We start from the raw sequence: 14091 nt of genomic DNA, 5'->3' as shown, positions 1-14091 counted from the left end.
TAAGTGATACAATTTAATGTTCTTTAAGCCCAAGGGAGAAAGAGATCAAGAAAATTAATTACCTTTAATATTAAAAATATAATTACAATATTTAAAACATTTTTCTCTGTAGTTTGGCCCACGTTGTTTCCTATTATTCTTTCACCATCAAATAATAAAGACGTCTAATAACTGTAAGCTTGTTATGGGCAGGGAACGTGATGGCTAATTCTGTTCTTTATACTTTCCCAAGCACTTAGTACAGTGCTCTGCACATAGTAAACACTCACTAAATACGAATGATTGATTGACTGATGTCAGGAACAATGGCACAGCAAGCAGCATACCTTCTACATCTTCTGGTCCATCGTAGGATTTGTCGATGGCGGCTCTGAAGCTCTCATTACAGCCCCGGCCACGCACCATGTGAGGCCTGGGTCTGTGAAAAGGAAGTTCATTCTTTCTGACCTCTGCCACCGCAGTCTGCAAGCTCTCCAATGAGCTGGACTTTTTTAGACCCAAGGTAGGTCCAAAGTCTTTGCCAGGAGACTCTGCAAAGTAAGAGATGGAAGGATTCATATATATACACACAAACAGCACCCCCCGACCCCCCGCCAAAAAAACCCACTGTAAGCTTCTTTTGGCAGGGATCAGGTCTAGCAACTCTACTGTGTTGTGCCATCCCACATGCTTAGTACAGTGGTCTGCACACAGTAAGTGCTCAATAAACACCTTTGACTGATTGGTTGATAATAACAGCAGTAGCAGGCTGTATTGAGTGCTCATTTTTAAAAAAATGGTATTTTTTAAGCACTTACTACATGTCAGGCACTGTATAATAATAATAATAATAATAATAACAATAGTAATAATAATAATAAGGTATTTGTTAAGCGCTTACTATGTGCCAAGCACTATTCTAAGCGCTGAGGTAGATACAAGGTAATCAGGTTGTCCCCCGTGGGGCTCACAGTCTTAATCCCCCTTTTACAGATGAGGGAACTGAGGCACAGAGAAATTAAGTGACTTGCCCAAAGTCACAAAGCTAAGTGGCAGAGCCGGGATTAGAACCCATGAACTCTGACTCCCAAGCCCACACTCTTTCCACTATGCAATGCTACTTATCAGTCAAGTGCTGGGACAGATACATGATAATCAGGTGGGATACAGTCCCTGTCCCACATAAGGCTCACAGTCTTAATTCCCTTTTTACAGATGAGAGAACTGAGGCCTAGAGAAGTTAAGTGCTCTGACCAAGGTCACATACAGCGGACAAGTGGTGGAGCATGGATTAGAACCCAGGTCCTCTGACTCTCAGGCCCTTCCTAGGGAAGTACAGAATATTGAAGTGACACATTGCCTATCCCCCAAAAGCTTACACTCTAATGTGAGAGACAAACAAATATTTACAAGTAGTCAAAATAAACTGAAGAGACAATATATATGATTGCTAAGGAAGGTACAAATAAGTTCAAAAGTGCGAGAGATGGCTGAGAGGATATGTCACTACAATTGCGGTGACATCAATGAACAAGTGATAAAAGTAGAAGAGATGATCCCTGTCCTCAAGGATCCCACAAGCTTCTTCTTACAGATTTTCTCTCTCTTTCTCTGCTATTTGTTAAGCACTTGCTATATGTAAGGCACTGTACTAAGTGCTAGGGTAGATACAAGTTTACCTGGTTGGACACAATCCCTGTCCCACATAGGGCTCACAGTCTTAAACCCCATACCCAACATCTGTTCAAGTTAGCTTTCTTAATGTACTTCACTCCCAACTCTGCTACTTCTGACTCATTGCATACACCATCCTCCTTCCTTGGGACTTTTTCTCCATTCACATCTTGAGGATGGCAGTTCTCACAGCCTGCCTGAAAACCTACCTCCTCCAGAAAACATTTCCCAAATTACTTCCACTGCCCTGGTTATGTCACGCCAACAGTCACTCTTGGCCCTTGAGTATGCTGATTTCTGTACTCCTTGTATTTGCTCTTTTTTTACTTGTTCTTGCAGTTATTATTGTACCCTTATTCGTTCATCATGCTCCCACATTTTATGTCTGCCTTTATACTGGCAGCTCCTGAAGGCCAGGAACCAAGTTTTTGACTTTGATTCATCCTAGTGCCCACCGTTTAGCACACAGTAAGTGCCCAATAAATATGACTGAATGAATCAAGTATTCTCCTCAACCATAAACAGTACTCAACACATCTCCCAGCAAAGGATAGACCTATTTCTTACCCTGCTCAGTGTGCCACTAGAACCGATTTGAATACCACTTCCTCTAACTTTATTAAATAATTATGGTATTTATTAAGTGCTTACTATGTTCCAGGCACTGTACTAAACGCTGGGGTGAATACAAGCAAATCAGATTGGACACAGTCCCTGTCCCATTTGGGGTTCACAGTCTCGCTCCCCATTCTGCAGATGAGGTAACTGAGGCATGGAGAAGTTAAGCGACTTGCCTAAGATCTTACAGCAGACAAGTCACGGAGACGGGATTAAAACCCATCACCTGACTCTCAGGCCTGTGCTCTATTACACCTTGCTGTTTCTCTTTAACTACTGCTTATCTTTAACTTTATTCAACTCTCCCATGTGCTTAGTGCACTGCTCTACCCAAAGTGGTTGATAATAATAATGGTATTTGTTAAGCGTTTACTATGTGCCAATGCACTGTTCTAAGCGCTGGGGGGCATACAAGGTAAACAGGTTGTCCCATGTGGGGCTCACAGTCTCAATCACCATTTTACAGATGAGGTAACTGAGGCACAGAGAAGTTAAGTGACTTACCCAAAGTCACACAGCTGATAAGTGGCAGAGCCAGGATTAGGACCCACCACCTCTGACTCCCAAGCCGGGGCTCTTTCCACTGAGCCACGCTGTTTCTCTATATTACTGATTAACTGATCTTGTACCAGTGTCGTCAGGATCAGCTTATAAGGAACTTGGAGCAAAGTGAAAAAATAATCTTTCATTCATGGCAATGTTGGGAGGCATTACTTTAGAATGTAGGCTGAGACAGGAACCATGTCCTTTTGAGCATTCTAAATGTACACACTGGGTGACAAACACTGCTTGATGGTGAATTTTAAGTAGGGTGGCCTAGTGGATACAGCATGGACCTGGCATTCATTCATTCATTCAATCAATCATATTTATTGAGTGCTTACTGTGTGCAGAGCACTGTACTAAGTGCTTGGGAAGTACAAGTTGGCAATATATAGAGACGGTCCCCACCCAACAATGGGCTCACAGTCTAGAAAGGGGAGACAGACAACAAAACAAAATATATTAACAAAATAAAATAAACAGAATAGTAAATATGTACAAGTAAAATAAATAGAGTAATAAATCTGTACAAACATATATACAGGTGCTGTGGGGAGGGGAAGGAGGTAGGGCGGGAGGGATGGGGAGGGGGAGAGGAAGGAGGGGGCTCAGTCTGCGAAGGCCTCCTGGAGGAGGTGTGCTCTCAGTAGGGCTTTGAAAGGCAGAAGGACCTGGGTTCTAATCCCGTGCCGCTTGTCTGCTGTGTGACCTTGGCTAAGTCACTTCACTTCTCTGGGCCTCAGATACCTCAGCTGTGCAACGGGAATTAAGACATGAACCTGAGGTGGGGCAGGGACTGTGTCTAACCTGATTTGCTTGTAACCACCCCAGTGCTTAGTACAGTTCCTGGCACATGGAAAGCACTTAACAAATGCTACAGTTATTAAATTAAAGGAGCTCTTCTATGAGACAGAAAAGTCTGAAAGTTTAATATGGACATCAACAATTCGGAAAAGGCTGGTATAGTATTATAATTACTATTAGCCCTCAAAAACTTGAGGGTGGTCCTATGTACCTTGTTACTTCTGCCAGCCTCACAAAAATCTTATGTAAATATTCTTATTCTTTATTACTTCCCCTATCCCTAATACATTTCTGCCTCCCACTGTGTACCGTACACTCCTTCTGGGCAGGGAAGGAGTTTACCAACTCTGGTGTATTTTCACATATGCTTAGTAGAGTGCTCTGCACACACTAAGTGCTCACAAAATACAATTGATTGATTCTTGCCCCAAAAGTTCTCTTTCTTTACTTTGTAGTACCTTTGCTACACAACTGGCAGTCCTTCATGAGGAGCTGTTAAATATTTTGGGTTGTGTACTGTATCAGCAATTGTTTTAATGAAAGGCAAAGGCTTTACAGGCATTAAATATTAAATGCAACTTCTCAGAATAAATCCTGCTACCTTTTACACTTTTCATAATTTTTCTCACCACTTGTGCTATCAGAGACACCTAGTTGAACACCACAGCTCACATTCTTTGCTGTGATCAAATGCAACATTTATACAGTTACATCATTTTCAAGATAACAAGCAGATGGAATCCAAAATAGCGACTTCGGTTGAGAAAAAGCAAGCAAGACTCGCTTGTAAAAAAGAAAAGTTCGGTTGAGAAAAAGCAAGCAAGACTCGCTTGTGGAAAAGAAAAGTTCCTTTTGAAATGTTCGTGCAGCAAAGGCAAAAAGAGAAATGATAAGGAAAATTACTTTAAAAATAAATGTTATTTTCCTTCCCTCAGTTTTGCCCTAATGGAGCAACAATATAATCCCCTGCCTTAAAGCAGTCATGAAGATATAATGATAATATTTATGGTATCTGTTAAGCGCTTACCGTGTGCCAAATACTGCTCTAAGCACTGGGACAGATACAACGTAACCAGGTTGGACACAGTCCCTGTTCCACATGGGGCTCAAATTTTTTAATCCCCATTTTACAGATGAGGTAACAGGCACAGAGAAGTGAAGCGTCTTGCCCAAGGTCACAAAGCAGACAAGTGGCTGAACCAGGATTAGAACCCTTGTCCTTCTGGCTCCCATGGCTGTATTCTATCCACTACGCCATGCTGCTTCTCTACATCTATCCACCCACATGTCCTGGGAATGTCTAACATATTCATAGTGAGGTGACAGTCACGAGCACCCGGTCTGTACCAACCATGACCTTCCTGGATTAGGGGAGCCTCAGTGACATGTAGTAATAATAATAATAATAATAATAATAATAATAATAATAATAATAATGGCATTTGTTAAGCGCTTACTATGTGCAAAGCACTGTTCTAAGCGCTGGGGGGGATACAATGTGATCAAGTTATCCCACGTGGGGCTCACAGTCTTAATCCCCATTTTTACAGATGAGGGAACTGAGGCTCAGAGAAGTGAAGTGACTTGCCCAAGGTCACACAGCAGACTTGTGGTGGAGTCGGGATTCGAACCCACGACGCCTGACTCCAAAGCCCGGGCTCTTTCCACTGAGCCACGCTGCTTCTGTAGTAGAGTTCACACCACACCTCTGATCACCAAGGTTACTGTGGAATGCTTTTTACTTAGTTTTTCCAGGGTGCAAGGGACACATACATACACTAACTCATTCCACCATGCAAGGGTCCAATACCAGTCTGTGGTCAAAAGGAGCCCGTTCTGCCAATGCTTCTTCTTTCTGCTTCCAAATACTGCTCTTCTGCTCTCAGCATGCTTCCTTCTTACTTCTCTGCATGCTTCTGCCCCTCCGTGTAGGCCTCCGGGTGCCCTTTGGGTGCCTCAAGGCAACAGCCTTTTATCTGCCTTAGGCCTGGCAGCTGTGCTCTACATGACATTCATTGATCGGTCCAAGCCCATTAACCAGGTTGAACAGGGAGAGAAGGGCACAACTCCCTCCATGCTCCACCCCCAAAGGCCAGCAATCACCTCTCTCAGGTGGAGCCCATCAGTGGCTTTGCAAAGTCTGTTCCTTGCAGTTGTTTATGGGATCACAAACAATCTCTAACAAGGAAGCTTGTTGTGGGCTCACCGCAGTGAAGACCTTGGTTGGGAAGTGGAGTGAACTGAACCCAGATTGCTCGTGACTGAACAAAGATACCCTGAGTCACCCGGTTCAGTAGAAGATAGCATCAAAACAACTGACTGTGACAGCAATAGGTGCAGGAGCAAATCTGTTGGTGGTGGCATTATGAGCTGACCAAGTCATGTCTCTGACCACGGGGTGGATACCAGGATGGTAATTATTTGGGGAAAAAATTAGAAAAAGGCATCCAACAGATCTGGAAATGAAGTCAATGTGGGCGAGAAGATTGAGTAGAGACAGGAGGACAAGAAAACAAAAAGGAAAGGGGTGGGATAGCGGGCATTCTCATTTTTCACCTAAAGGAAAGATAGATCATAAAATCCAATTATTTGAAGGGAAACACTGAGCAGGTAAGAGCACTTGGTAGAACATGGCATTGGGAACAAATGAGGTTGAAGTGAAAAAGGGATGGGCTTCCAAAGTGGATAGGAAGCCTTTACAATGTCAGTTCTAAGCACATAATACAGTGCTGAGTACTTAGTACAGCGCAGTGAGAAGCAGCGTGGCTAAGTGGAAAGAGCACAGGCTTGGGAGTCATTATTATTACAGTGCTAGCAATTAGTAGAGTGCTCTTTAATAATAATAATAATAATGATGGTATTTGTTAAGCACTTACTATGTGCCAAGCACTGTTCCAAGCGCTGGAGTAGATACAAGGTAATCAGGTTGTCCCACGTGGGGCTCACAGTTTTCATCCCCATTTTACAGATGAGGGAACTGAGGCACAGAGAAGCTAAGTGACTTGCCCAAAGTCACACAGCTGACAAGCGGCAGAGCCAGGATTAGAACCCACAACCTGTGACTCCCAAGCCCAGGCTCTTTCCACTAAGACACACTGTAGAGAGTAAGCACTCATTTGGACATTTGATATTCACCTCAACCAAAAAGAATTTATGTACATATCTTTAAATTATATATTATAAATTATTTATTCCTATTAATTTCTGTCTCCCCCTGTAGACTGTAAGCTCATTATGGACGGGGAACATGTTGGCTAATTCTGTTATACTGTCCTCATCCAAGCACTTAGTATAGTGCTCTGTACATAGTAAGTGTTCAATAAATACCATTGATTGATCAATAATAAATACCACCGATGGACTGACAGCTGGTTTGGTCAATGAGGTGCAGGAAATGATAATAATAATAATAATACTGGTATTTGTTAAGTGCTTACTATGTATAAAGTACTGTGCTAAACACTGGGGCAGATACAGACTAATGAGGTTGGATGGAGTTCCTGTCCCCATGGGGCTCACAGTCTTAATCCCCATTTGACAGATGAGGTAATTTGGGCACAGAGAAGTGAAACGACTTGCCCAAGGTCACACGGCAGACTAGTGGTGGAGTCGGGATCAGAACTCATGGCCTTTTGTGGAATCTTGGCCTAGTAGAAAGAGCAAGGGCTTGAGAGGCAGGAGACCTGGGTTCTAATCCTAACTCCTCCACATGCCTGCTCTATGATCTTAAGTCACTTCACTTCTCTGTTCTCCAGTGTCCTCATCTGAAAGATGAGAAGCAGCATGACATGGTGGATACAGCGTGGACCTGGGCGTCAGAAGGTCATGGGTTCTAATTCTGGCTCTGACACTTGCCTGCTGTGTGACCTTGGGCAAGTCACTTCACTTCTTGGGCTTCAGTTACCTCATCTGTAAAATGAGGATTGAGACTGTGAGTCCTATGTGGGACAGGGACTGTGCCCAACCTGACTCGATTTACTTGTATCCACCCCAGTGCTCAGTACAGTGCCTGGCACATAGTAAACACTTAACATGGATTCAAATCCTGGCTCCGTCACTTGTCACCTGTGTGACTTTGGGCAAGCCACTTAATTTCTCTGTGCCTCAGTTACCTCATCTGTAAAATGGGGATTAAGACTGTGAGTCCCAAGTGGGACAACCTGATCAACTTGTATCCCCCCAGCACTTAGAACAGTGCTTTGCACATAGTAAGCCCTTAACAAAAACCATTAAAAATACAATAATAATAATTAATAATAATAATAATAATAATAATAATAATAATAAAACACAGATTAAATCCTGTTTCCCTTCCTCTTAGACTGTGAGCCTCAGATGGGACAGGCACTTTGTCCAACATGATTATAATTACTGAAAATGATGGCAATTTGTGATGTTCTTACTATGTGCCAAGCACTGTTCTAGGCTCTGGGGTAGATTCATTCATTCAATCATATTTATTGAGTGCTTGCTGTGTGCAGAGCACTGTACTAAGCACTTGGGAAATAAAAGTCAGCAACATATACAAAGTTACAAAGATACAAAGTTACCTAGGTAGGACACAGTCCCTGTCCCATATGGGGTTCACAGACTAGGTAGGAGGGAGTTGGATTTATTTCTTATTTTACACATCAGGAATCTGAGGCACAGTGAAGTTAAGTTACTTGCCCAAGGCCACACAGCAGACAAGTGGCAAAGCAGGGAGTAAAACCTAGGTCCTTTGACTTTCAGGCCAGTGCTCTTCCCATTAAGCCAGGGTGCTTCTCTTAGGCTACATTGTTCTTGTATCTTTCATCGTCACTTGTACATTTTATCTACCCCAGGCCTTGGTTAAAAAAATAAAAATATGGTATTTGTTAAGCGCTTACTATGTTTCAAGCACTCTTCTAAATGCTGGGTTAGATACAAGTTAATCAGGTCAGACACAGTCCCTACCCCACTTGGGATTCACAGTCTAAATAGGAGAGAGAATAGGTACTGAATCCTCATTTTACAATTGAGGAGCTAAGGTACAGAGAAGTGAAGTGACTTGCCCAAGATCACACAGCAGGCAAGTGGCAAAGCCAGGATTAGAACGTAGGTCCTCTAACTCCCAGGTTCATTCTCTTCCACTAAGTCATGCTGCATCAGTGCTTGGCACGGAGCAAGTGCTTAACAAATTCCACAGTTATTACTGCCATCCCTCTAAGACTAGGCAATAATGGAAGGATCCAAGGCTGTGTAGATGATTCAGCGTAACCATTTAAAATGTGGTCTAGACATTTACTCAAGTATATGTAGAGACTATTCTTGGAAAGATTAATAGTGGTGTCTTGGTAGTCCTGCCCCTTTAGGCTATAATCTTTTAATTAATCTGTGACTTCATTGGGAATGTTTGAACTCCCCACTCTAGCACTAAAATCTCCCAATAAAAGAATGCCTTACTCCAAAAGAGCAGTAATTGGGTATTCCATTATTGATGTAAGTGTTACCTAGGCATCACTATTACAAATATGGAATTATTTTAAGGAAGGGGTTCTTAGAATCAGTGCAAATTTGTTAAAAAATTCAGAATTCCTGAGGTATTTTTTTTTTTTTTGGTAAATTCTGAAGAATACTGTATTTTGTAGAAAGATCTAAAGGACCCTGGTAAACAAATGTTGCACTCTTCACCCCCTTCTGTGCTATAGCTAAAAGGATCATTTTAGTCAGGGTACCTCACAGGAAACTGACAGGGGGGAAATAACACCTGGTTTCCTGAAGTCACAAGGAGGAACTGGGAAATTAAAAGCTTAAACTGTTGGGCTTCATCATGATTTTGCTGATCTCAAATAGGGAAAAAGGGAATTTTGGCCACAGCCCTTCCTCCACTTAATTTTGGAAAACTGGTACTGCGAGTTTATTTCATATGGGGTGGAGAAGCTTTTCACCTGATGGATACATTGTTAACATTTTGAGGCTTTTATTAATTAAAATTTCAATCTCAACTATGTAGCTTAGGGAGTATTTTGTTCACACATCCATGGTCACGTAAAAAAAAATACACATATGTGTGTTTGTGTGTGTATATAGCCTTCCAAATCAAAATTATGTCAGATATTTTCAGTGGGTTTCTCAGAAATATGTTTTACACATTTTTAATACAGAGCAGGGATAATGTCTACCAACTCTTTTTTAAGGTACAATCCCAAGCACTTAGTACACTACTCTGCACAGAGTAAGTGCTCAGTAAATACCATTGATTGATTGACTGAGCTTTGCAGATCTATCTTAGAAAAAATATTAAATTTTCCAAATTATTTTGTCTGTCAACTGTGTCTATAATGGCTCTAATGATCCTTTTTCCTCTGCATCTCACACTCCCCTTCATCTTTTGCTTACCATTGAGCTCTGTTTCCCATTCATTAAAGTAGAATTGAATTTGGTTTATAAATGATCTATTGTGACTTAAGACATAGTTAATATAATTATAACATGCAAAGGCCTTATACTGTTTTTTTCCCTCAAAATGGCAGCCGTCTTTTTCTTTTCATTTCTGGAATGTCACTGAAGTATTGCCTAAAACATAAATACATACCCCCATACACAAATTTATAGATTCATTCCCATTTCCTCTATTTTCTTCTCCAGATTTTAAACTCCATTATCCTCCCTGTCCCCTGGATTTAAAATCTTGGACTCCTATTAGACTCTTCATGCCCTTCCAAATTTTGCCTTCATTCATCTAAGAATTCATTATTCCCAATTATATCTTACACTATACTATTCTCAAAACTACTCAATCTCTGCTCCCTTTTGGCTAAACTCCTCCTCTATCCTTCCTCCTTGAATCCTCTCCTGTACAGTTATCCATCTGGCACCAACATCTCCAAATACCTTTTCCCAAGTTGTTCAACAAACATAAGGACTGCAGTTCTAAAAGTCTTTTGTGCTTTTCCACAAATTATATGGCCACCACTTCCCTGAATTCTACCATTGGCTTCCTGTCTTTTACAAAATCATCTTCAGGCTCTATTTTTCTCACCTTCAAGGCTCTAATCATGCTGCTCTTACCTACAATTATTCACTCATTTTTTAAAATCCTTTCCTTTCATGCTACCTGTTCCTCTCATGTAATTTCTTTTGTGCTATTTGCCCATTCTGCAATTTCCATCTTCTTTCATAGGTTTGAAATAGCCTTACTTCTACAGCCCCCTTTTATTCCCCTTTAACTCTTTCCGTAAAGTCTAATCCTCTGGAAAAGACAAGGAACACTGAAAATGCTAACATTTTCAATGATCTTTCCATGATCTTCTCCCCCTTATCATTTAAGTCCCTCAATTGTCTGTCTTTACAACAAAAAAAATCAAGGTTTGTTTAGGAGAGTGAGGTGGCTGAGTCTTTGTTCAGATGTTCATATACTACTCTATAGAGTTCACAAAAACCAATTAGTATCCCCAATATGCAATTTGAAAAATGAAATAATCACCATATGGTTACATTCAGCTCTTAGAACAGTGCTTGGCATGTAGTAAGCGCTTAACAAATACCATCAGTATTATTATTATTATTTCTTGGCTGGTCCTTTTGGCTGGTGGTTGAGTCTTTGTTCAGGTGTTCATATACTACTCTGTAGAGTTCATAAAAACCAGTTAGTATCCCCAATATGCAATTTGCAAAATGAAATAATCACCATCTGGATACATTCAGCTCTTAGAACACTGCTTGGCATGTAGTAAGCGCTTAACAAATACCATCAGTATTATTATTATTATTTCTTGGCTGGTCCTTTTAAGAAGATGTATTGCTATTGAGATTTTACTTCCTATTTCTCTGTAAGTTGCACGCAGCCTCATGTAGAACATGAACTCTGTTCTACCAGATTATCTTGGCTCTAACCCTTTGTTTGGCGCATAGTAAGAGGTTAACACATTATTATTATTATTATAGGAATGTAATTGTTGTAGGCCTTCAAAGATGGAGAGAGTAGTAATCTGTGGGATTTGAATGGGTATGGATTTCCAGGCAAGAGAGAGCCCTAAGCAAAGGGTTGATAGCCTAAGATCAATCAATCAAAAATCACGTTTATTGAGTGCTTGCTGAGTGCAGGGCACTGTATTAAGCACTGAGATACTAATAGTGAGGCACAGTGAGTTTGATATTAGAGGAGAGAAGTGTTTGTAATGGGAGAGGAGCAAGGATAAGTAAGAAGGAAGGAAGCTGACCGAGTGCCTTAAAGCTACGTTCTCTTTATCTGTTACTCCCCACCTGACTCTCTTTAGAGAAGCAGCATGGCGTAGTAGTTACAGCACTGGCTTGGGAGTCAGAAGGTCATGGGTTCTAATTCCGGCTCTGCCACTTGTCTGCTGTGTGACCTTGGGCAAGGCACTTCACTTCTCTGGGCCTCAGTTCCCTCATCTGCAAAATGGGGATTAAGGCTGTGAGCCCCACGTGGGACAACCTGATTACCTTGCATCTCCCCCAGCGCTTAGAACAGTACTTGACACATAGTAAGTGCTTAACAAATACTATAATGATGATGATGATGATGATGATGATTCTTCATTCATAGCCATTGTGTGCTTACTGTGTGAAAAGCACTATACTAAGCGCTTGGGAGAGTATACTATAACAACAAACAGACACATTCCTGCCCACAACTAGCTCACTTTCTCTTCTTCTACCCTGCCTTTAGCTGCCTCTGACACTGGGACCTCAAGAATTAACATAGCTTAGTGGATAGAGCACAGACCTGAAAGTCAAAAGGACCTGGGTTCTCATCTAATTCCGGCTCTGCCACTTTTCTGCTGTGTGACCTTGGGCAAATCACTTCACTTTTCTGTGCCACAGTTACTGCGTCCGTAAAATGGAGATTAAGACTGCGAGCCCCATGTAGGATCAGGGACTGTGTGTAAACTGATCAGCTTATATCTACCCAAGCACTTAGTACAGTGCCTGGCACATGGTAAGCGCTTAACAAATATCTTAAAAAAAAAACTGTGCTCCTCCATCACAGTATCAGCAGTTCATTAGCACTGAACAGTGAACTAATGGTAACTGTGGCTAAGACCCATCATTCTGAATCTTGATCTCCTCTTGTCTTCACTGACTACTTCACTAGAACCAAAGTCTCTTATCAATCAATCAATCAATCGTATTTATTGAGCGCTTACTATGTGCAGAGCACTGTACTAAGCTCTTATGGCCCTTGGATCCCCAAATAATCATGTCTAAAGGTTGATCCCCTAAGCGTAGCCCTCTGACTCTTCCTCCTCTCCAAAGTGACTTATCTAGGCTGTGAGTGCTTTTTCATCCAAATCGTTACTACTATTGATAGAATACTAATTGCTGTGTGCTTTGATAAAAAGGACAGTTTCTTAAAAGAGAAAAAAAAATCAATCCTTACTTCTGCTGACTAGAGTTCATATAACCTTAGCTTCAGCAGCTCCATTAACTATTCTCTTCTGGAATTTAGAGCCACAGGATTAAATTTACTTAACTGGATTCTCAAGATTAGGTAGAGCAGGGAGGTGCGAAGTGGGAGGTGTGTGTAGGGGGGTGGTTGGGGGAGGGCAGGGTCAAAGAATGTGTTCCCTCACCAGACTTATGAGAAGCAGCGTGGCTCAGTGGAAAGAGAATGGGCTTTGGAGTCAGAGGTCATGGGTTCAAATCCCAGCTCCACCAATTGTCAGCTGTGTGACTTTGGGCAAGTCACTTCACTTCTCTGCGCTTCAGTTACCTCATCTGTAAAAATGGGGATTAAGACTGTGAGCCCCCAGTGGGATAACCTGATCACCTTGTAACCTCCCCAGTGCTTAGAACAGTGCTTTGCACATAGTAAGCGCTTAATAAATGCAATCGTCACCATCACCTCAAAGGAACCTTGCTCCTCCATGGGAGAGCAGGGGTCACTGTCTGTTGCATGAGATTATCTGTTGACAGGCCATTAAACTCAATCAATCGATCAATCATATTTGTGGAACATTTACTGTATGCAGAGCACTGTATTAAGCGCTTGGGAGAATACAATCTAGCATAGTTGGTAGACATGTTCCCTGCCCACAATCAGCTTACAGTCTACAGAGGGAGACAGACATTAATATAAATAAATAAATTATGGATATATACATAAGGGTTGTGGGTCTGAGGTTGGGGTGAATAAAAGGAACAAAGGTGAGTAAAACTGTGCAAAACCTAAAATCTATGGCATTTTGCAAGTGCTTACTGTGTACAGCCCCTCTCAGGATCACACCTGGAGAGTTTCCAGTACTCTACCGGTCTCGACTATGGGAGGGAGAGTCAAGCAGAGGTCTACCCATTCCATTCCTAGCTTGGCCAGTGGCTAGCGAGTGGAAGGCAATCTGCTACAAGTTAAAACTCACCTATGCTGGGAGGCAGTGGAAAGGGAGAGAGTCGAGGGGGGAGACTCAAGCTTACCGCATGGAAGGAGGCAATGGTAAACCACGTCTGTATTTTTACCTGGAAAACTCTATGGATACACTACCAATATGACTG

General features: G+C 41.8%; 1 protein-coding gene and 1 non-coding gene across 2 annotated transcripts in view; one reads left to right on the top strand and one right to left on the bottom strand.

The window, feature by feature from the left end:
- The window catches only part of PARD3B (par-3 family cell polarity regulator beta), a 994526-nt gene that overhangs the window by 365498 nt on the left and 614937 nt on the right, over window positions 1-14091 (bottom strand). Inside the window, exon 17 of the mRNA XM_038749054.1 lies at window positions 327-530. Within this exon, the coding sequence (XP_038604982.1) occupies window positions 327-530 (204 nt within the window). The remainder of the gene's footprint in view (window positions 1-326; window positions 531-14091) is intronic.
- LOC119931263 lies at window positions 13811-13948 on the top strand. Its single transcript, XR_005452113.1, has one exon. It is a non-coding gene; the product is annotated as a small nucleolar RNA SNORA7 (small nucleolar RNA).

This window comes from Tachyglossus aculeatus, chromosome 7, assembly GCF_015852505.1.
Source record: "Tachyglossus aculeatus isolate mTacAcu1 chromosome 7, mTacAcu1.pri, whole genome shotgun sequence".
NCBI lineage: Eukaryota > Metazoa > Chordata > Mammalia > Monotremata > Tachyglossidae > Tachyglossus > Tachyglossus aculeatus.
This window is presented reverse-complemented; position numbering and strand designations above follow the sequence as displayed.